A 23,253-nucleotide genomic window follows, 5' to 3' on the forward strand; every position below is an offset into this window, starting at 1 on the left:
CCTTAAATCTGGGTGTTGCAATGGAATCCTGGTGAGATTCCAGTGGAATCCCAGATTTCCAGAACCCTGGTGAGATTCCAGTGGAATCCCAGATTTCCAGTGGCTGAAAGGAACCCTGGATTTCCAGGGGAACCCCAGATTTCCAGAGGAACCCTGGCCTCAAATGTGGGTGTTCCAGTGGAACACTGAATTTCTAGTGGCTGTAGGAAACCCTGGATTTCCAGGGGAACCCCAAATTTCCAGAGGAACCCTGGCCTCAAATCTGGGTGTTCCAGTGGAACACTGAATTTCTAGTGGCTGTAGGGAACCCTGGATTTCCAGTGGAACCCCGAATTTCCAGTGGAAACCCAGATTTCCAGTGGCTGCAGGGAACCCTGGCCTCAAATCTGAATGTTCCTTTAGAACCCTGGATTTCCAGGGGCTGCAGGGAACCCCCGATTTCCAGGGGAACCCCAAATTTCCAGTGGAACCCTGGCCTTAAATCTGGGCATTCCAATGGAATCCTGGATTTCCAGGGGCTGCAGGGAACCCTGGATTTCCAATGGAACCCCGAATTTCCAGTGGAAGCCTGGACTCAAATCCGGGTGTTCCAATGGAATCCTGGTGAGATTCCAGTGGAATCCCAGATTTCCAGTGGCTGCAGGGAAGAACCCTGGCCTCAAATCTGGGTGTTCCAGCAGCACCCCAGATTTCCAGTGCTTGCAGGGAAGATCCCTGGCCAGGTTCCAGTGGAACCCTGGATTTCCAGGACGCTGGCCAGGCTGCCCTGGCTGTAATCAGGAGCAGGATCTGTTCCACCATCCATATTCATGATTCCGTGGCCAGCTGCCGCCCTGAGTCCCTGGGATTGTTTGCTGGGAATGTGGGATGCAGCCCCTGGAAAGGGAGAGCTGGGAATGCTCAGGGCATTCCCCATCCCCTGCTGGAAACCAGTGGCTGCCCAGTTTGTATTTATGTGTTATTATGTATTATTTTATATATAATTATATCTCATTTATATAATATCTTATTTTTATATTATTACATATTGTTTTAATATAATAAACATTATAAAATTTTAAGTATTTTAAATATTTATGTATATTATTATATACTTTATAATAGTTTTATATTTATAAACCCAGTTTGGACTGGGTTTAATGGCACAGGGCTGGTTCATGGAAAATGTCACAGGAAAAAAACCCTGATCCTTGCTAGAGCTTGGGGGCTCTTAGTACATGGCTGAGGCCACTAATACTTAGTATTTCCAATATTTCCATTAATATTTAGTAATTCCAAGTACCATTATTTAGTATTTCCAATATTTCCACTAATACTTAGTATTTCCACTAAAACTTCATCTTTCCAAATGCTAATATTTAGTATTTCTGATAATTCTAATTCTTAGTATTACCAATACTTCCATTAATATTTAGTATTTCCAAGTACTAATACCTAGTATTTCCAATATTAACCATTCCCTTGATTAAGAGCACCCAATCCCTCAATTAACACCCTCAATTAACAGCACCCATTCCCTTGATTTACAAACAGCACCCATTCTCTCAATTAACAGTACTCATTCCCTCAATTAATTAACAGGACCCATTCCCTCAATTAACAGGACCCATTCCTTCAATTAATTAACAGCACCAATTCCCTTGATTAACAGCACCCATTCCCTCAACTAACAAACAGCGCCCATTCCCTAAATTAATTAACAGCACTGATTCCCTTGATTAACAGTGCCCATTCCCTCAATTAATACCTTCAATAACAGCGCCCATTCCCTCAATTAACAGCACCCATTCCCTCTATTAACACCCTCAATTAACAGCACCCATTCCCTCCATTAATTAACAGCACCCATTTCCTTGATTAACAGCGCCTATTCTCTTGATTAGCAGCGATCATTCCTTCAATGAACAGCACCCATTTCCTCTATTAACACCCTCAATGAACAGCACCCATTCCCTAAATTAACAGTGCCCCTTCCCTCAATTAATACCCTCAATGAACACCCATTCCCTCAATTAACAAAGAGCACACATTCCCTCAATTAACAGCACCCATTCCCTCAATTAATTAACAGCCCCCACTCCCTTGATTAACAGCACCCATTCCCTCAATTAACAAACAGCGCCCATTCCCTTGATTAATTAATAGCACCCATTCCCTCAATGAACACCCTCAATTAACAGCACCCATTCCCTCGATTAACACCCTCAATTAACAGCACCCATTCCCTCAATTAACAGCCCCCACTCCCTTGATTAACAGCACCCATTCCCTCAATTAACAAACAGCGCCCATTCCCTTGATTAATTAATAGCACCCATTCCCTCAATGAACACCCTCAATTGACAGCACCCATTCCCTCGATTAACACCCTCAATTAACAGCACCCATTCTCTAAATTAACAAACAGCGTCCATTCCTTCAGTTAACAGCACCCATTCCTTCAATGAACAGCGCCCATTCCCTCGATTAACACCCTCAATTAACAGCACCCATTCCCTCAATTAACAGCCCCCACTCCCTTGATTAACAGCACCCATTCCCTCAATTAACAAACAGCGCCCATTCCCTTGATTAATTAATAGCACCCATTCCCTCAATGAACACCCTCAATTAACAGCGCCCATTCCCTGAATTGACAGCACCCATTCCCTTGATTAACACCCTCAATTGACAGCACCCATTCCCTCGATTAACACCCTCAATTAACAGCACCCGTTCCCTCAATTAATTAACAGCCCCCACTCCCTTGATTAACAGCACCCATTCCCTCAATTAACAACAGCGCCCATTCCCTTGATTAATTAATAGCACCCATTCCTTCAATGAACACCCTCAATTAACAGCGTCCATTCCTTCAATTAACAGCACCCATTCCTTCAATGAACAGCGCCCATTCCCTCGATTAACACCCTCAATTAACAGCACCCGTTCTCTAAATTAACAAACAGCGTCCATTCCTTCAGTTAACAGCACCCATTCCTTCACTGAACAGCCCCCATTCCCTCAATTAACACCCTCAATGAACAACCCCCATTCCCTCAATTAACCCCCTCAATTAACCCCCTCAATTCCCCCTCTTTCCCCCACAGAAAATCCAGCAGCTCTCCGAGGGCTCCATGTTCAGCCACGGCCTCAAGCACCTGTTCCACAGCCGGCGGCGCTCGCGGGAGCGCGACCAGCAGGGCTCGCAGGAGCCGGCCACCCCGGGCCCACCGACAGCCACCACCTCGTGCACACCCCACGGCGTGGCCTCGGACCACGAGTCCCCGGACGAGAAGGAGCGCTCCCCGGAGATGCACCGCGTGTCCTACGCCGTGTCCCTGCACGACCTGCCCGCCCGGCCCACGGCCTTCAACCGCGTGCTGCAGCAGATCCGCTCGCGGCCCTCCATCAAGCGCGGCACCAGCCTGCACGGCGCCGGCCGCCGCGCCAAGAGCGGCTCGCTGGAGCCCCAGAAGGGCAGCCCCCACCTGGGCCGCAAGGCCCCCCAGGACAGCGGCCTCACGGCCATCCTGCACCAGCACCAGGGCAGGCCCAGGTCGTCCTCCACCACGGACACGGCCATCCTGCTGGCTGAGGGAGGGGCTGTCTACCTGCTGGCTGAGGATGGTGAGGGGCTGGCGGATAAGGTAGGGATGGGGCGTCTTGGAGGGGTTGTGTTGGAGGAAAGGGGGGGGTCTGGAGAGGTTTTGGGGCTCTGCACAGATCCCTGGTGGGGTGCAGGCAGTGGGGTCAGGCTTTGCTGCTGCAGCGAGGGGCTGGCAGATAAGGTAGGGATGGAGCGCTTTGGAGGGGTTGTGCTGGAGGAAAGGGGTGTCTGGAGGGGTTTTGGGGGTCTGTACAAGTCCCTGGTGGGGTGCAGAGATAGCAGGGTCAGGCTTTGCTCCCAGGTCCTTGTCCACCACGGACACGGCCATCCTGCTGGCTGAGGGAGGGGCTGTCTACCTGCTGGCTGAGGATGGTGAGGGGCTGGCGGATAAGGTAGGGATGGGGCGTCTTGGAGGGGTTGTGTTGGAGGAAAGGAGGGTTTGGAGGGGGTTTGGGGGTCTGGAGGCATTTTGGGGGTCTGTACAAGTCTGTGGTGGGGTGCACACAATGGGGTTGGGCTTTGCTCCCACAGCGAGGGGCTGGCAGATAAGGTAGGGATGGGGCATCTTGGAGGGGTTGTGCTGGAGGAAAGGAGGGTTTGGAGGGGGTTTGGGGGTCTGGAGCAGTTTTGGGGCTCTGATCAAATCCCTGATGAGGTGCACGTAGTGGGGTCCGGCTTTGCTCCTTTGGCGGAGGGCTGGCAGATAAGGTAGGGATGGGGCGTCTTGGAGGGGTTGTGCTGGAGGAAAGGGGAGTCTGGAGGGGGCTGTCTCAGAGGAGAGGAGGGTCTGGAGGGGTTTTGGGGGTCTGGAGGGGTTTTGGGGCTCTGATCAAATCCCTGGTGTGGAGCAGGTAGTGGTGCCAGGCTTTGCTCCCAGTGACAGCGTAAGGGGACATCACCTTGGTCTGTACCTCAGGAGGCTCAGGTTGGACATGAGCAGGAATTTCCTCATGGAAAGGGCTGGAAGGGGCTGCCCAGGGGGGTTTGGAGCGCCCATCCCTGGAGGTGTCACCTGGAGGTGGCGCTGAGTGCTCAGGGTGGGTATTGGGCACAGCCTGGACTCAGTGATGCCACAGGGATTTTCCAGCCTCAGTGATTCTGGGATTCTGTGCCTGCACCTGGATTATGGAGCATGAGAACAGAGTGGGGCACCCCAAAATTCCCTTGGCATGAGGCTGTCCCTCAGGGCAGTGCTGGTGGCACCAGACAGTGGTGGCAGCCCTTGTGGAGCCTGGAGCTGCTGGAATATTGAGGCTTTTCATGGGGAGCTGAAGGCAGGGACACAATTCCCAGGGTGGGATTTGAGGGGTTAAAAAGGCCCTGGCACGACCCCGTTCCCGTGGGATGGGAGGATCCAAAGGCACCTCCAGGCTCAGCTGGCAGCTGCGATTTGGTCCCATCCCAAGATCCCAAGTGATTTTGAAACCAGTCTGTGCCAGGCTGATGGGCAGGATGGGGTTTCCATCTAGTGTTTAGTGCCATTAATTATGCAGCAGCCCAATTAGCACCTGCTGAGTTCAAGGGACAGGCGCTGAGAGGTGCTCTGGGAGCTGGGGGGGATTTTCCCTCTTGGCTTCTCCCCTTGACCTTGGGAGCTTGGGGGGTTCCACACCCTGAAATGGCTCTCAGGGAAATGAAGATCCTTCTTTTTGTGCTTTTAATTCAATCCTTCTTTTTGTGTTTTTAACTCAATCCTTCTTTTTGTGTTTTTAACTTAATCCTTCCTTTTGTGCTTTTAACTCAATCCTTCCTTTTGTGCTTTTAACTCAATCCTTCCTTTTGTGCTTTTAATTCAATCCTTCCTTTTTTATTTTTAATTAATTCACCTGAGAGCACCAGCAGTGAGCTGGGAAAGCTCAGCACAGTGAGGTGGCCAGGCAGGCTCTGACAGGGACACGGGAATGTGGTCCCAAGGATAAAATTGTCACTGTGTCATCAGCTTTCCAAAAATCTCCTCTCCCCAAATCAGGACACCCCAATCCTTCCCTGCTCCTCCCTTCTGGAATGTCCCAAGTGATGAGGAGCATCAGGTTGTTCATTTGAGCATCTGCAGCCAAATTTTCTTCCTCTTGGCCTCCTCTGGGGCATGGCCCGTGTCCCTGCCTTGCCAGGACCCCAATCCCACTGGAATTATGGCCAAAACCTCAATCCCACTGGGACAGAAGCATCCAGAGCAGATCCCTGTCCCCTCCCAGAGCAGCCCAGAAAGGGGATGAATAATTAACTGCATATGACACAAAGAGTAATAAGGAGAGAGACAACACCTTTGTGAGGCAGTGGAAAAATAACTTATTTAGAGAAACACGAGCCCTGTGATATTCCCGAGCCGGATTGGTTTTCCAGGAGCCCTCAGGAGCCTCCTGCCTGCAGCAAAGCAGCTCCTTTTCCTCAGGGATGGGCTCCAGAGGGGGGTTGGCACCATCCCTGCCTTGTCCCCAAGGATGTGGCACCTCCTCCCTGTTCCCCATCCCTTTGGGAGCCCCATGGGATGCTCGGGGATCCTGGGAAAGAGCCATTCCCACCTCCCCACACACAAATTTCATGCTGAATTTTCCACCCGTTCCATGAGGAGCAGATGCTGGAGGGTCCCTCGTGGGATCGCTCAGTCTCAGCAAGTGCTTTTTGAACAGCTATTGGGGATTTTTTTTTTTTTCTTCCCTTTTAATTTTTCTTGTTCAATTAATTAAGCTCCTGCAGTTCTGACTTCCTTTTCCCTGCGCTGGTTTTTCACCCCGTGGACCTTACACAAAATTCCTCCTCCCTGTAGCCCCTGATTCTCCCCAGGAGCAGCCTGTGGTGACAGGGGACATCCAGAGGGGCTCAGTGGGACCATGGAACAATGACAGGGGACATCCAGAGGGGCTCAGTGGGACCTTGGAACAGTGACAGGGGACATCCAGAGGGGCTCAGTGGGACCATGGAACAGTGACAGGGGACATCCAGGGGGGCTCAAGGGGCTCAGTGGGACCATGGGACAGTGACAGGGGACATCCAGAGGGGCTCAGTGGGACCATGGAACAGTGACAGGGGACATCCAGTGTCGGTGCCGGTGCTCGCCGCGAGGCCGTGCTGCCGGCCCGTGTGACAGTGGCAGTGTCGGTGTCGGTTCCGGTGCCCGCCGCGAGGCCGTGCTGCCGGCCCGTGTGCCGGTGCCAGTGGCGGTGTCGGTGTCGGTGTCGGTTTCGGTGCCGGTGCTCGCCGCGAGGCCGTGCTGCCGGCCCGTGTGCCGGTGCCAGTGGCGGTGTCGGTGTCGGTGTCGGTGTCGGTTCCGGTGCTCACCACGAGGCCGTGCTGCCGGCCCGTGTGCCGGTGCCAGTGGCGGTGTCGGTGTCGGCCCGGGGGAGGCGGCGGCAGGGCGGGCACACACGGCAGCGCGCTGCGAGCTTTCTGCTGATCTCCCTAATCCCCTGCTGGTGACCCGCCAGGCACAGGGGCGGGCACTCGGGAATTAGCGAGGCCCCGGTGCCGGCAGCAGCGGCCGGGGGTGCCCCCGGTGCCCCGGGGCTCAGCCGGTGCCGGTGCTGGCGGGGCGCGTCGGCCCCGGGGCGCGGCCGGAGCTGGAGCGGGGCGGCCGCGGGGTGCTGTGCCTGGCGCTGCCCGGGAGCTGCACGGACTGCGGGGACTGCGGCATGGTGCACGTGCAGGTGGGCACCGGGGGCACCGGGGTGGGGAATGGGCCGGGGGGAGCGGCGGCCGTTAGAGGGCGGCGTTACCGGTGACCGTCCGTCCGTCCGTCCTTCTCTCCATCTGTCTGTCCGTCCGTCCGTCCCTCCTTCTCGCCATCCGTCCCTCCCTCTCTCCGTCTGTCCCTCTCTCCATCCATCTGTCCGTCCGTCCCTCCCTCTCTCCATCTGTCCGTCCGTCCCTGTCTCCGTCCGCGCTCCCCGCCTCCTTCTCCCCGCGTCCCTTAGGACTGCACCCGTCACCAGCGTCCCCAGTGTCACCAGAGTGTCCCCAGCGCGGGTCCTCACCCCGGTCCGGACCCGCCGAGTGTCCCCCCCCGGCACCGAGGGCCCGGACCCCTCCGTGTCCCTCCACAAGTGACAGCGCCAGCTGCCGCCGCTGTCCCCGCTCCGTGCCCCTCCCCTGGCAGCTGCTTCTCCTGTGAGGCACCGGGGGCACAGGGGCCTCCTGCCCCACCTCAGACCGGCTCTGAGCTCTGAGCCCCCCGTTTTTAATTAATTAAGCTCCTGCAGTTCTGCCTTCCCCTTCCCTGCGCTGGGTTTTCACCCTGCCAAAGCCTGGCACACAAAGTTCCTCCCCCCTGCACCCCCTAGTTTCCCCCAGGAGCAGCCTGTGGTGACAGGGGACATCCAGAGGGGCTCAGTGGGACCATGGGACAGTGACAGGGGACATCCAGAGGGGCTCAGTGGGACCATGGGACAGTGACAGGGGACATCCAGAGGGGCTCAGTGGGACCATGGAACAGTGACAGGGGACATCCAGAGGGGCTCAGTGGGACCATGGGACAGTGACAGGGGACATCCAGAGGGGCTCAGTGGGACCATGGGACAGTGACAGGGGACATCCAGAGGGGCTCAGTGGGACCATGGGACAGTCTGGGAGTTTGGTGCTGGCTGCCAGTTCTGCCTGGGCTTTGTGGTTCACCCCAAAAGCAGCACTGCCAAGCACCTGGGGTTCCCACACTGGGGACAAACCTTCCTTTTATGGGATCACAACCCAAAAGTGCCATTTTCTGCTCCAAACTCCTCTCTCTGTGCCCCTGTCCCCATCCCAGCAGAGTGACCACAGTGTCCTGGGGGGTGACCTGTCCCTGCAGCCCCAGCCCTGCCTCAAGGGCAGCAGCCCTCGGGACACAGGGCAGGATTCATCCCGCTAAATTTAGCCTCCCCCCGGCTCAGCGGCTATATCGGGGCCAGAGGGATTACAGGGAGCAGGGAGAAATGCAGGGAGAAACCCGGAGTTCCTGAGCACACAGCCCGGGGTGGCCGTGCCCCGTGGGGACAGAGGGGTTTGGGGTGGCTGGGAGGCCATGGGGTGGCTCAGGGATGGCAGGGATGGTTCCTATCCCCTGCCCAGGGGTGTCAGGGGAGGTTCTGTCCCCTGTGCCCAGGGAAGGTTCCTGTCCCCTCTCCAGGGATGTCAGAGAGGGTTCTGTCACCTGCCCAGGGACATCAGGGAGGGTTCGTGTCCCCTGCCCAGCTCAGCTGCCTTTGGTTCCTGTGGGTGGATGTGGTTTCTCCTTCCTACAGCTCTGGTTACCTGGGCTCAGCCATCCTCTGGGATGATGATGATGATGATGATGATGATGATGATGATGATGATGATGATGACGACAATGACACAGGGCAGTGTGAGGCTTGGCCCCACATCTAACCCCGGGCAGAATTCCCCCAGGCAGGAGCTTTCCCTCGCTTGCTGCCTCAGTTTCCCCATTGGAATACAGAGCCAGCCCATCCCTGAGTTGGGTGAAGTCTCTTGGACCTCAGGAGGAATTTCTGGCACATCCTCCCCTCTCTCTCAAGGGTTAAAATCCCAGGGAAGGAGGTGAAAAAGGCCAAAAGGAACAGAGGGGGTGGGGTAAAGCTGTCACCCCTGCACCCCCCAACCCTGGGACATCCCTTTGGCACCTGGATCCCAAGGGTGCAGAGACCCTACAAATACCAGAGGTTTTGGGGATTTTTGGGAGGTTTTTGGGGTCCTGACCAGGAAATGAAGGTGTGAGAGTCCAGCTGAGCTCCCACTCCCCACCTCCACCTCCCCACGTGTGGCAGGGGGATGAGGGGATGAGTCTGAGGCAAGGCTGGGAGCACTGGGATGTAGAGACCCTAAAAATACCAGAGATTTGGGGATTTTTGGGGGATTTCTGGGTGTCTGACCAGGAATTGGAGGTGCGAGAGTGCAGCTGAGCTCCCACTCCCCACCTCCACCTCTCCACGTGTGGCAGAGGATGAGTCTGAGGCAAGGCTGGGAGCACTGGGGTGTAGAGACCCCCCAATTACCAGGGGATTTGGGAGATTTTGAGGGATTTTTGGGGGGTTTTGGGGTTCCTGACCAGGAATTGGAGCTCCAGGTGAGCTCCCACTCCCCACCTCCACCTCTCCACGTGTGGCAAGGGAATGAGGGGATGAGTGTGAGGCAGGGCTGGATGCTGGGAGCTCCTTCCCGCACTCCCGTTGGGATGAGCGCTTCGGAGCGAGCAGATAATAGCTGGAAAGACAAAGACACCCGAGATTGCTGCTTAATTAATTCAGGAGGAGAAGAATATCAGACTCTGCTACTGATTCACCCCTCGTGAAGGAGACATCGTGTTCCTCCTCAGCCTGGCTGACATATGGCTGTTGATTGCAGCCCACCAGCAGCTCCCGCTCCCGGCAGGATCCCGGGGGATTTGGGGGTGGTGCAGGGCAGGATTTGGGGTGCAGGGCACGATTTGGGGTGCAGGGTTTGTGATCTCTCCAGCTCACCCCTGCTGCTCTGGGCTGGCAGCGGGATTTGGCTCCAGGGTCCTGTCTGTGGCTCCTCACCTGGCTTGGGGTTGTGGTTTGGTCTCTTTCTGCTTCTCCCTCAAATTCTCAGTGCAGAAGATCCCCAAAAATTCCCCCCTGGCTGCACAAAGCCTGTGGTTTGGTCTCTCCATGTTTCCCCCTCAAATTCTCAGTGCAGAAGCTCCCAAAAATCCCTCCCTGGCTGCACAAACCCTGTGGCTCAGCCTTTCCCTGTTTCCCCCTCAAGTTCTCTGTACAAAGCTCCAAAAATCCCCCCCTGCTGCACAAACCCTGTGGCTTGGCCTTTCCGTGCTTTCCCCCTCAAATCCTCCATGCAGAAGCTCCAAAAATCCCCCTCTGGCTGCACAAACCCTGCTGGAGGTTCTGAGCTGCTGGGTGGGTTAATGCTGTGTCAGGGTCACTCCCTCCAGGGAAAACAGCAGCAGGAATTTTTCCAAATATTCTCCAAGCGTGGGCAGGGCCCTGGATAGCTTCAGCACTGAATTGTCCTTTCAGAGCTGTCCCTGTGAGCCCAGGGCTCACTGAATTGTCCCTCAGAGCTGGCCCTACAAAGCCCAAGGGACAGAAGGGACAGGCCCAGCTCGGAGGATGTGGTGTGAAATTAGGAAATGCCACGTTCTGCATGGCATGGAGACCCAAGGGAGAATCCCGGGATGTTTCCATGTGTAAAACAGCTTTTCTCAAGTGGCCTGAGCCTTGTGGGATGGTGGCAGTGTCCCAGCTGTGATGAGGACAGGCAGCAGTGGTGGATGTTTGTTTATTTGTTTGTTTTTTGGTTTGTTCCCTTTGGGAAATGCTTGGTGGTGCTGTTTGTTCTCCTGGCACTCTTGGAGGTTTGGGGTTGCACCCCAGCCTGTTCCTGCTCCCCCCCAGCCTGTGCTGCTCCTCCTTGGAGCCTCCTCTGCCCCTCCGGCTCCTCGGCCATGGGAGAGGGAGAGGATCCAGCTCTGCCCTCCCAAACCCTGCCCTGGCAAAGGACACTGCTCCTAAATCCTCTGCTGGGTGGTTTTGCAATGATTTGTTAACCCTGGGCCCTTCAGCAGCTGCAATTTTGGTTTTTTACAATAATTTGTTAACCCTGGGCCCTTCAGCACCTACAATTTTGTTTTTTACAATAATTTGTTAACTCTGGGCCCTTCTGCAGCTCCAATTTTATTGTTTGCAGTGATTTGTTAACCCTGGGCCGTTCAGAGCGAGGCTTTTTGTTGTTTGCAATGATTTATTTCCCTTTCCCTCGTGCTGGGGAGCTGGGAGCAGATGTTCTCCTGGCAATCCAGCACCTGAGGACCTCAATAAGTCCCAGAAATGCTCTCCGGGGCTCCTTGCAGCAGCCTGCCCATGCTGGCTCTTCCTGAACATCCCAACCTTTATCAAGTCCTCACTCCAAACCCAAACTCCAAACTCCAAACATCCCAACCTTTATCAAGTCCTCACTCCAAACCCAAACTCCAAACATCCCAACCTTTATCAAGTCCTCCCCAAATTCCTGCTGCTCCATCTTTCCAGGAACAGGGTCTGTGAGCTGGCAGGGGCTGTGGGCACACCGTGGTTCCCCCTCAGATGGGTGAACCCCTCAGTTCCCAGCCCCAAAAACCACATTGGGGAAGCAGCAGGGCTCCAGGGCCAGCCCCAGCAGCTTCAGGAGGGAAGTGGCCAGCAGGGAGGTGCTTTCCACCGGGTGCTGTGCAGCTGCTGGTCCTCATGCCCTGCTGAGACAGCACAAGAGCTGCGGGAAGTGGTGGGGAGTGACCTCTGCCTGCTGTGCTGAAAGCAGAAGTGATGCTGTGGCAGAAACCAGGACCGAGCTCTGGTCACACCAGGGGCACCCACGGGGCTGGGCCAGGCTGTGAGCCACCCGTTTTTATGGGATCACTACCCAAAAGTGCCATTTTCTGCTCCAAACTCCTCTCTCCATGCCCTGTCCTGGGGAGGGACCTCCATCCACCCCTGGCACCCAGGGATGGGCCAGGAGCCCACCTGGGAGGAGAGGAGCCCTGGGTGATACCAGTGCCGTCTCCACGGTGTCACCAACCAGCCCCAGTGCCATCCCCACTGTGTCACTGTCCGTCCCCAGGGGCGGCTCTGCGGTGTCACCAACCATACCCAGTGCCATCCCCATGGTGTCACCATCCATCCTTGGGGGCAGCTCCGCGGTGTCACCATCCATGCCCGGTGCCATCCCCACGGTGTCACTGCCCAGCCCTGGTGCCATCCCCACACTGTCACTGTCCATCCACGGAGGCAGCTCTGCAGTGTCACCTCCCGGCCCCAGGGGCAGCTCTGCGGTGTCACCTCCCCTCCCCTGGTGCCGTCCCCACGGTGTCACCTCCCCTCCCGAGGGGCAGCTCTGCGGTGTCACCTCCCAGCCCCGGTGCCATCCCCACGGTATCACCTCCTGGCCCTGGGGCAGCTCTGCGGTGTCACCTCCCGGCTCCGTGTGACACTCTCAGGGATCTCTGCCCTGGCACGGCTGAGCGTGGCACGGTAGGCACGGCTGGGTTTGGGTGGAATTTCCAGGGAATCCGCGTTTCCCTGTGCCTGTGGGGATGGATGGGGGCGTGGAAGAGGACGAGGATTTTGGTGCCGGGTGGTGGCAGAACGGGGTCAGTGCCACCCCCGCTCTTATGAGGTGACAGGGACAGACCCAGATCCTGGTTTAGGACACCTCCTGGTGCTGGCACGTGTGCTTCATTCCCGGTTTTTAACTCAGGCTCGAGTGCCTCATTCTCGGTTTTTAACTCAGGCTCCTTGCTCAATTTCAGTATTATTTTTTTCCCGACTGTTTCCACTCGCGTTTTTCCTTTCTGGACGCCTCCCCACGCCTTTCCCCGGCTCTTCTGTCCCTCTCTGTGACACAGCCGATGCCAAGAGCCCGTCCCGACCTCCTGCGTCAGGGCACGGCAGCGTACGGGGCTGGAGGCGTGTGAATATCCCGGCACGGGGATTCGGGGGGGTTTGGCATTACAGCCCCGAGAGCTCGGGCCGGCTGAGCGCTGTAAACAGCTCGGGCAGATTTCCTGAGCCGGCAATCCCGGCGGAGCGAGCGCCTCCCCGTCCCTGTGCGCCGGGAGCAGCGGGGAGCGCTCGGGGAACGGTACCGGGAACGCTCCGGGAACCGCGGGGAGCGCTCCGGGAGCGGCACCGGGAACAGCACCGGGAGCGCGGGGAGTGCTCGGGGAACGGAACCGGGAGCCGTGAGGAGCGTTCCGGGAACGGTACCGGGAACGGCACCAGGAACCGTGGGGAGCGCTCGGGGAACGGCACCGGGAGGGGCACCGGGAACGACCTCGGGGAGCGCTCCGGGAACGGCACCGGGAGCGCTCCGGGAATAGCACCGGGAAGCGCTCCGGGAACCGCGGGGAGTGCTCGGGGAACACTCCAGGAACCGCGGGGAGCTCTCCGGGAACGGTACCGGGAGAGCTCCGGGAGCGGCACCGGGAACCGCGGGGAGCGCACCGGGGATGCGGGGCCAGCCCTAACGGGATCTACGAGAGGTTTCTTCTCCCTCCCCGCTGCTCCTCCCGGAGCCAACCCTAACGGGGTCTACGAGCGGCTTCTCCTCCTCCTCCCGCCCCGCTGCTCCCCAAACCCTCGCTGCCCCCCGCTGCTGGGCCGGCAGTCCTGCATGGCAGCGCTGCCAGCCTTGGGGACACCGCGGGGACACGCCAGCTAGCCCCGGGGCAGCCCAGCCCTGCCCGCCATGGAGGTAGGTCCTGGCACATTTTGAGGTTTGGGTAAAACGATGGGCAGAGAGACCCACGGGGGTTTTGGTGCCGCCGTTCCTCGGGGATTGAGAGCAGAGAGTGAAACCCCCCAGCGCCATCAGTGCTGGGTGGGGAACTGCTGCAGCTGGAAGGCTGAACGCTAATCCCTGCATTATGTAAGGAAAATTATTGTCAGGCTGGTGGGGAAGGAGTGCAGGGAGCTGCTGGCAGCCCGTGGTGCCCATCCAGGGGTGGCACAGGGTGGGCACAGGGCAGTGCCAGCCCTGGGCGCTGCTGGAGGGAGGGTGGGGATTGTGACTCAGGGCTCCTGCTGCTGTTTTCAACACCTGGGCTGGGTCTGGTGGGAACAACAGCTCAGCTTGGGGAGGCACAGGGCTGAGAGCCCGTGTAGGGACAGGGACAGGACACTCGTGGTGTCCCCAGTGACAGTGACCGGCTCAGGGGATGCTGTGCTGGAAAAATGCTCTGAGAAACAAAATAACTGCCCCAAAATCCCCCTCCCCATGTCCATCACACCCCTGCATTTCTGTGCTGGCCATGGTCTCTCCCTGGTGGCATTGCAGGGCCACCAAGTGCCCCAGGCAGGTGACACTTGTGCGGGGGAGCTGTCAGGTCAGGGCAGCAGCTCCCCGGGTCTGCCCTGGATTTGGCAACACTTGTTCTGGTTTTTTCCTTGCTGGAAGGTGCTCATGGTTCCTTCCCAGGGCTGTTGTGTCCCTGGGATGGATTCCAGGCAGGAATCACAGCGATACTTTGTAGGGAAGGTCCTTGCTCGGGGTGGACACAGCCAGGGCTCATCCCCAGCACAGAAACCAGAACAGTTCAGGGGGGGATGTCAGCACCTCCAGAACTCTGCTCTGAACTTTGCAATAATTGTGCAATTCCTTGAGAATGGGGTTAAAGCCAGGCGTGGATGTGCTGGGACAGCCATGGCCCCAAATTGGGTTGACAGCCCCGAGTTGTGGTGACAGCCTCAAGCTGAGGGGACAGCCCTGAGCTTGGGGACACAGCCTCGAGTGAGGGACATGGCCCTAAGTGGGGACACAGCTCTGAGGTGGGGACACAACCTCGAGTTGAAGGGACAGCTTCAAGCTGGGGTGACATCCCCAAGCTGAAGGGACAGCCCTGAGCTGGGGGGACATCCCCGACCTGGAGAACACAGCCTCAAGCTGGGTGACATTTCCGAGCTGGGGTGACATCCCTGACCTAGGGGACACAGCCCTGATCTGAGGGGACATCCCCGAGCTGTGGTGACAGCCCTAACCTAGGGGACACAGCCCTGAGATGGAGTGACATCTCCAAACTGGGGGGACAGCCCTGAGGTGGGGGGACATCCCTGAGCTGAGGTGACAGCCCCGATCTGGGGTGACATCCCCAAACTGGGGGACCAGCCCCAAGCTGAGGGGACAGCCCTTAGCTGGGGTGACATCCCCAAGCTGAGGGGACATCCCCAAACTGGGGTGACATCCCTGAGCCTGGAGTGACATCCCCAAACTGGGATAACATTCCCAATCTGAGGTGACATCCCCAAAGTGGGGTGACATCCCCACACTGAGGGGACATCCCCAGCTGCCCCTGTGCCCATCTCTCCCCATCCTGCAGCCCCATTACCCCAGCCCTGCCCACTGTGAGCCCAGTTTGTGCTCAGCCCGAGCCTTTTGCAGCTCTCAGCTCGGCTGGGCTCAGCTCTGCTGCTCAGAACCATTTCCCCGCCCTCGTCCTGCACTCCTCCCTGCTCTGCCCTCCCAGCCTGGTGCAAAGCAAGCTCTGCAAAGCAGGGTTTCCACCATCAGGATCAATTCCCTTTCATCCTGTGCCTGCCAGCGGGTTTGCTGCGTGTAGGGAAAGTGTGGCTGTTCCTAATCCCCCCCTTAAATCCCCTGCACAGTTGCTGGGATTTAGCAGGCAGGGCCTGTTAATGCTCCAGGGATCCACATTGGTTTTTCTGGTGGGGTTGTTTTCGAAGCCATGCTCTGATTTGCCTTCCCCAGCGTGGCAGCGAGCAGGATTTCAGCCCTGCCCATCCCAGATGGAATCCTGTGGATAAATCACGGAATTCCAGAATGGTTTGGGTTGGGAGGGGCCATAAAACCCATCCAGTGCCACCCCTGCCATGGGCAGGGACTCCTTTCACCCCCCAACCCAGCCTTGCACGCTTTTAGGGATGGAGCAGTCACAGATTCTCTGGGAATTCCATCTCACCCCCCTCACAGGCAGGAATTCCAAAATTCCCATCTAAATTTCCAAAGATCCCATCTGAATTTCAAAAAATCCCATCTGAATTTCCAAAATTCCCGTCTAAATTTCCAAAAATCCCATCTGAATTTCCAAAATTCTCGTCTGAATTTCCAGAATTCCCATCTGAATTCCCATCTGAATTCCCATCTGAATTTCCAGAATTCCCATCTGAATTTCCAAAATTCCCGTCTGAATTTCCAAAATTCCCATCTGAATTTCCAAAATTCCCATCTGAATTTCCAAAAATCCCATCTGAATTTCCAAAATTCCCGTCTGAATTTCCAGAATTCCCATCTGAATTCCCATCTGAATTTCCAAAATTCCCATCTGAATTTCCAAAATTCCCATCTGAATTTCCAAAAATCCCATCTGAATTTCCAAAATTCCTGTCTGAATTTCCAGAATTCCCATCTGAATTCTCATCTGAATTTCCAGAATTCCCATCTGAATTTCCAAAATTCCCATCTGAATTTCCAAAATTCCTGTCTAAATTTCCAAAGATCCCATCTGAATTTCCAAAAATCCCATCTGAATTCCCATCTGAATTCCCATCTGAATTTCCAGAATTCCCATCTGAATTTCCAAATTCCCATCTAAATTTCCAAAAATCCCATCTGAATTTCCAAAAATCCCATCAGAATTTCCAAAAATCCCATCTAAACCTCCCTTTTTTTCCCAATCCAAAAGATTGGCTTTACAGAGGGCAGCTCCCTGTTTGGAAACAGAATTTCAGCAACTTTTCCCCTCCCCTCCCCAGCGGGTGTTTCCCCTTTGGGATTTTCCAGAGCTGCCTTTTTCCTTTGCCACGGTCACTTTTTCCCTTTTTTGTCCAGAGAATTGCACATCTGGGCTAAAAGTCTGTTTCCTGCTGTTTCTAATTTCTGCCTGGTGATAAGAAACCAAAGCAAAAAAAAAAAACCCTCGGTGGAGGGCCCAGCCTAAAAATAGCCTGGGAGTGGGGTCTGAAAACCACAAGTTTGTTATGACTTCATTTTTATTTTTATTTTTTTTTAAGAAAATTGCTGAATCCAGCTGGGATTGGCCTTTTGCTCCCATCTTGCTCCGTCCCTGCTGCAGTGAGGAGACAGGAAAAGCTTTCGGGTGAAGCTGAGATGAAATCCCAACACCCCCAGACTCCCAGCAGGACACAAAAAACAGGGAAAAAAAAAATAAAAAAGGAGATGGAATAGAATAACAGGAGGGTTCTGGCTTTTCCAAGCCCCTGCTCCAGATGGGATTGTTCCCAAGCAGCATCTTGAGAGAACATTGCTCCCTGTTCCCCCCTGCATTTCCTGGTGATAATAACACACTCCCAAGCAGTGATCCCACAGCTTTATCCCTATTAAAGGGTCACTCGGGGAAAGTGGGATGGAAATGAGAAATTATTCAGGTCTGCCAAGAGTATTTAACTTTCAAGCAGCTCTTAATTAGAAGCCAGGAGCCATTTACACAACCAGGGAGGGTTTTGCATAAGAATCTGCATATAAAACCCAGCAACTGAGAAGATTTAGGGTTTTATTTTATTTATTTTTTTTTTCCCCCAACTGGCCAAGCAGCACATCCAGGTTGGAGAGCACGAGGCAGGGCCTGGGTTGCGGTCCAGGCTCTCCAAATTGTGGCTTCAGGAGAGCGATTTCCTCTCTCCCAAAGCTCCAGTTTTGCCGTCTGTAAAACGGAATTTTGGCATTTGTCCGAATTCCCTGCGGTGGCAGCTGGTGTTTGCAGGAGGAGCTTGGCACTGCCAGGTGAGGGAGCTTGGGGAGGCAGAGGAGTCCCCGCACCTGCAGCTCTGGGAGCTGGAGCTGTCCCCAGCCTCCCAAAAATTGGGATTAGGGTGGAAAACTTTGGGGTGAAAGCAGGACTGAAACACCTCCAGGCTGCTCAATCTGGGCTACTTTGGGGAGAGATTTGGGGATGAATCCTGGTTTTCCTCACTCCTTTTCCCTGCCTGGCTGGAGAAATCCCATCTGTGCACCAGGTGAGGGTGGAGAGGCAGAGCCAGTGGCTGCTCCTTGGTGAATTCCACTGGGGAAATCCAGCCCTGAACCCCAGCTGGGGCCAGGGATTGAGCAACTGCTGTGCTCTTTTACTGGGGTGTTTCTGGGGATCAACTGAGATGGTTCTGGGGTCAACTGGGGAGTTCCTGGGATCAGCTGGAGTATTCCTGGGATGACCTCGTTGTTCTTGGGATTACATGGTGTGCTCCTGGCGTCACCTGGTGTGTCCCTGGGATCTACTGGTGTGTTACTGGGATCAACTAGTGTGTTCTTGGGTAACCTGGTGTGTTATTGGGATCAACTGGGGTGTTTCTGGGGTCACCTGGTGCATTCCTGGGATCAGCTGGGGTGTTCTGGGATCACCTGGTTGTCCTTGAACTCACCTGGAGTGTTCCTGGGATCAACTGGGATGTTCCTGGGATCTACTGAGATGTTCTTGGGATCACCTGGTGTGTTCCTGGGGTCACCTGGTGTGTTCCTGGGGTCACCTGGTGTGTTATTGAGGTCAACTGGGTTGTTTCTGGGATCACCTGGGATGTTCCTGGGGATCAACTGAGCTCTCCCTGGGATCAACTGGGGAGTTCCTGAGATCAACTGGTGTGTCCCTGAGGATCAACTGCTGTATTCCTGTGTCCCTGGGGATCAGCTGGTGTATTCCTGGGATTCCAGCAGTGCTGGCATACTTGGGAAATCTCCAACCAACCCCAAAACTCCCCCAACCTCTCTAGTTAATTATACTTCTGAGTCTTCTGTGCATCCCAAGCCCATTTCTGGAGTTTCTCCTCCCTCCCTTGAGCATCTCCTTTTCCTTTTTCTTCCCCTCCTGCTGGACAAGGGCGACGTGACCACACTGAACCTGCCTGGGATCAACTGGGGTGTTCTGGGATCAACTGGGAGGTTCTGGGATCAACTGGGGAGTTCCTGGGATCATCTGGGGTGTTCTTGGGTAACCTGGTGAGTGCCAGGGATCACCTGGGGTGTTCCTGGAATCACCTGGGATTTTCCTGGGATCAACTGGTGTGTCCCTGAGGATCAGCTGGTGTGTCCCTGGGATTCTAACAGTGCTGGCAAATCTCCAACCAACCCCAAAATTCGCCCAGCCTCTCCAGTTAATTATCTCATTCCTCTTCCGTGCATCCCCAGCCTGGTTCTCTCCTGTCTCCTCCCATTTCTGGACTTTTTCCTCCCTTCCCTGAGTATTCCTTTTCCTTTTTCTCCCCCTCCAGCTGGACAAGGGCGACGTGACCACCCTGAACCTGCCGGCGGGCGCCGGGGGGCATGGTGACACCGACGGCCCCGTGTGCCTGGACGTGCCCGATGGCACCCCCGACCCTCAGCGCACCAAAGCCGCCATCGAGCACCTGCACCAGAAGATCCTCAAGATCACGGAGCAGATCAAGATCGAGCAGGAGGCGCGCGACGACAACGTGGCCGAGTACCTGAAGCTGGCCAACAACGCCGACAAGCAGCAGGCGTCGCGCATCAAGCAGGTGTTCGAGAAGAAGAACCAGAAGTCGGCGCAGACCATCGCGCAGCTGCACAAGAAGCTGGAGCACTACCACAAGAAGCTGAAGGAGATCGAGCAGAACGGCCCCAGCCGCCAGCCCAAGGATGTTTTCCGGGACATGCACCAAGGGCTGAAGGACGTGGGCGCCAACGTGCGCTCCAGCATCAGCGGCTTCAGCGGCGGCGTGGTGGAGGGCGTCAAGGGCGGCCTCTCGGGGCTCTCGCAGGCCACGCACACGGCCGTGGTGTCCAAGCCGCGCGAGTTCGCCAGCCTGATCCGCAACAAGTTCGGCAGCGCCGACAACATCGCGCACCTCAAGGACACGCTGGACGACGGGCACCCCGAGGAGGCCTCGCGCGCGCTGAGCGGCAGCGCCACGCTGGTGTCCAGCCCCAAGTACGGCAGCGATGACGAGTGCTCCAGCGCCACCTCGGGCTCTGCCGGCGGCAGCAACTCGGGGGCAGGCCCCGGCGGCTTGGGGAGCCCCAAGTCCAACACGCTGGACAGCCACCACAACAACTTCGACACCATCCTGGAGGAGCTGCGCGAGATCAAGGACAGCCAGTCGCACCTGGAGGACTCCATGGAGGACCTGAAGGCGCAGCTGCAGAGGGATTACACCTACATGACCCAGTGCTTGCAGGAGGAGCGATACAGGTAGGGCTGGAGGTGTCACCCATGGTGGCTCTTTGGGGACACGGGGAGCTGCGGCTCTCGTCACTGCCAGACGATCTTGAGAGGTTTTCCCACAAGCAGGGGAGGGTGGGATGGGCTGGAGGACTCCATGGAGGATGTGAAGGCCCATCTGCAGACCTGCATGACCCAGTGCTTGCAGGAGGAGCGATACAGGTAGGGCTGGGTGGGTGGCAGGGGAGGTGTCATCCATGGTGGCTCTTTGGGGACCACCACCCACCCTCCTGGCCAAGAGACACGGGGAGCTGCAGCTCTTCTCACTGCCAGACGATCTTGAGAGGTTTTTCCACAAGCAGGGGAGGGTGGGAAGGGCTGGAGGACTCCATGGAGGACCTGAAGGCACAGCTGCAGAGGGATTACACCTACATGACCCAGTGCTTGCAGGAGGATACAGGTAGGGGAGGTGTCACCCATGGTGGCTCTTTGGGGACCACCACCTGCCCTTCTAACCAAGATACATGGGGACCTGCAGCCCTCCTCACTTCCAGATGATCTTGAGAGGTTTTCCCACAACCAGAGGAGGGTGGCAGGATCTGGGTGGTGTCCCCAGTGCCAGGGGTGTCTCAGGGACATGTCCCAGCCCCGCTGCCCTGCGCAGGTACGAGCGGCTGGAGGAGCAGCTGAACGACCTGACGGAGCTGCACCAGAACGAGATGACCAACCTGAAGCAGGAGCTGGCCAGCATGGAGGAGAAGGTGGCCTACCAGTCCTACGAGAGGGCTCGGGACATCCAGGTAGGGCCGTGGGAGGGCTCAGCCCGCTCTGCTCCCCCCAGGCAGGGGTGAGGGGCAGAGCCTGGGCTGGGAAGGAGGGTGAGGCAGTGGGTGGGATCCCTTCTCCAGCACCCTCCAGGTGAGGCTCTCCCTGTGCTGCTGTCACAGCAAGGGGAAGGTGGCTAAACCATGTCCCCAAAAACAGGGAATCCCAGACGGTGTGGGCTGGAAGGAACATTAAAAACCGCCCGTGGCAGGGCAGGGACACCTTCTGCTGTCACAGAGAGGGGGCAGCCACAGCTTCTCTGGGAATTCCATCCCAGGTCCTCCCCACCTTGACAGGGAGGAATCTCCTCTGTCCCTGCGCTCTATCCCTCCTTGTCCTGTCACAGCACGGCACAGCGAGTCCCCTGTGTGTGACCACAGGCTGTGACAAGCCACGTGTGGGCCAGCACAGTCCCCTTTGAGCCATCCCCCAGCAGAAACCAGAACAAAACCTCCCAACAGCAGCAGCAAAACCCCCAAATCCCTCAGGGGACATCCCTGGAGCCTCTGTCCCCGTTGTCCCCTGGCAGGAGGCTCCAGGGGGGACATCCCTGGAGCCTCTGTCCCCGTTGTCCCCTGGCAGGAGGCCTCAGGGACATCCCTGGAGCCTCTGTCCCCGTTGTCCCCTTTGCAGGAGGCCGTGGAGTCGTGCCTGACGCGGGTGACCAAGCTGGAGCTGCAGCAGCAGCAGCAGCAGGTGGTGCAGCTGGAAGGGGTGGAGAACGCCAACGCCCGGGCCCTGCTGGGCAAGTTCATCAACGTCATCCTGGCCCTGATGGCCGTGCTGCTCGTCTTCGTCTCCACCATCGCCAACTTCATCACGCCGCTCATGAAGACCCGCATGCGCATCCTCAGCACCGCCCTGCTCGTCCTCTTCCTCTTCTTCCTCTGGAAGCACTGGGACTCCATCAGCTACTTGCTGGAGCACGTGCTGCTCCCCAGCTGATCCCACAGCCCCCGGGGAGTTTTGGTTTCCCGACGAGGAGAGGGACACAAAGGGGGTGAGGGTCCGGAGCCTTCTCCGTGCTCGGTTCAGCTGCAGCCCCTCCACGGCAGCCTCTTGGATCTGGGATCCCTCTGGGATGTTTGGGAAGGGTGGGGTGGGGAGCAAGGAGGAGTTTTGGAAGGCACCAGCGATTTCTGGCTTTTTCTAAAGGGTTTTGGGTGGTTTTTTTGGGGTGGTGTTTTTGAAGGTCGTGCTGAAGTCCCCAAGAAGGAGATCATCTCCAGGGGTTTCAGTTGGTGGGAAGGATTGAGCTGGACCAAAGCTGGCTCTGGGAGAACTTCCAGCAGGGAGAGGAGAGGGGTTCATTGGGGCAGGAGTTTCCCTTTCAGGAAGGAGTTTCCCTTTCAGGCAGGATTTTCCCTTTCAGGCAAAAAAGTGGCATTTTCCCCTTTGGAAAACGCCAAAAGCGGATTTTCCCCTTGGTGGCAAAAAGTCCCGGGATAGAGCAAAGGCAAAGCAGGTGGAGATGGAGGCAGCAGGGCCACGACAAACGGACACAGCAGGACACACGGGTGCCACCAGCCTGCGGCCACAGCGCGGGGCTGTGACACCGCCCGCTGTCCCCAATGTCCCCGCTGTCCCCGCAGGGCTGGGCACGGCCAGCAGCGGCACAAACCACACCCCCGCGCTGGCTCCATCCCCTGAGCTCCCAGCTCTGTGGCTTTAGTCGATCCGATCTCTTCAGGGACTCGTCCAGCCTCTGCCCCGTGTCGTGTGTGCGTGTGCGTGTGTGCGGTTTTTAATTTAATTCAATTCCAGACTCTGTTTCCATTTGTGAATCGAAGCTGGTGGGGCAGGGGGAGCAGAGGCGGCTGCTGCCCTCCAGCCCCGCCCCGGAGCACAGCATGCTGTCTCGGATGGTTCTTAAATTATTTCATACCTATATATTTATGTAATATATCTATACACACATATATATAAATATATATATATAAAATACCTGCACACTCAGGGCCTCCTCTGGTGCAAACAGCAGCTGTTGAAAGCCTCAACCACTCGGCCTCAGGTGAGAATTGGGCCCTGGACATTTCCAGGGGTGATTCCCAGGACATTTGGGTGGGTTGAGGGTCCTGCTGTCACCTCCCCAGTGCTCCCAGGGCCGAGCCAGCCCTGCTGTGGCCTCACATCGGGGTCCGTGGGAGGGGATTAAGGTTTGATATCAAAGGGATATCATAGAATCCAAGGGGATTCTCTGGGAAGGGGATACTCTGAGAAAGGGATTGGGGATGTTCTGGGAAGGGGATTATCGGGGAAGGGAACTCTCTGAGAA

At 56.5% G+C, this 23,253-nt stretch overlaps 1 protein-coding gene across 3 annotated transcripts in view; it reads left to right on the forward strand.

Moving 5' to 3' along the window:
- The window catches only part of TMCC2 (transmembrane and coiled-coil domain family 2), a 34,510-nt gene extending 11,580 nt beyond the window's left edge, over nucleotides 1-22,930 (forward strand). The window contains exons 2-5 of one of the 3 annotated variants that reach the window (XM_059488047.1): nucleotides 3,090-3,629; nucleotides 19,246-20,183; nucleotides 20,818-20,953; nucleotides 21,612-22,930. In XM_059488047.1, the coding sequence (XP_059344030.1) occupies nucleotides 3,090-3,629; nucleotides 19,246-20,183; nucleotides 20,818-20,953; nucleotides 21,612-21,923 (1,926 nt within the window). In that variant the 3' untranslated portion in view covers nucleotides 21,924-22,930. Of the gene's footprint in view, nucleotides 1-3,089; nucleotides 3,630-7,198; nucleotides 7,234-13,559; nucleotides 13,766-19,245; nucleotides 20,184-20,817; nucleotides 20,954-21,611 lie in introns of those variants that run through there. The other 2 variants (XM_059488048.1, XM_059488050.1) reach the window with 2 other exon arrangements.
- Nucleotides 22,931-23,253: the final 323 nt, after the last annotated feature.

The sequence above is a fragment of the Ammospiza nelsoni genome, chromosome 23 (genome assembly GCF_027579445.1).
Source record: "Ammospiza nelsoni isolate bAmmNel1 chromosome 23, bAmmNel1.pri, whole genome shotgun sequence".
Classification (NCBI taxonomy): Eukaryota; Metazoa; Chordata; class Aves; order Passeriformes; family Passerellidae; genus Ammospiza; species Ammospiza nelsoni.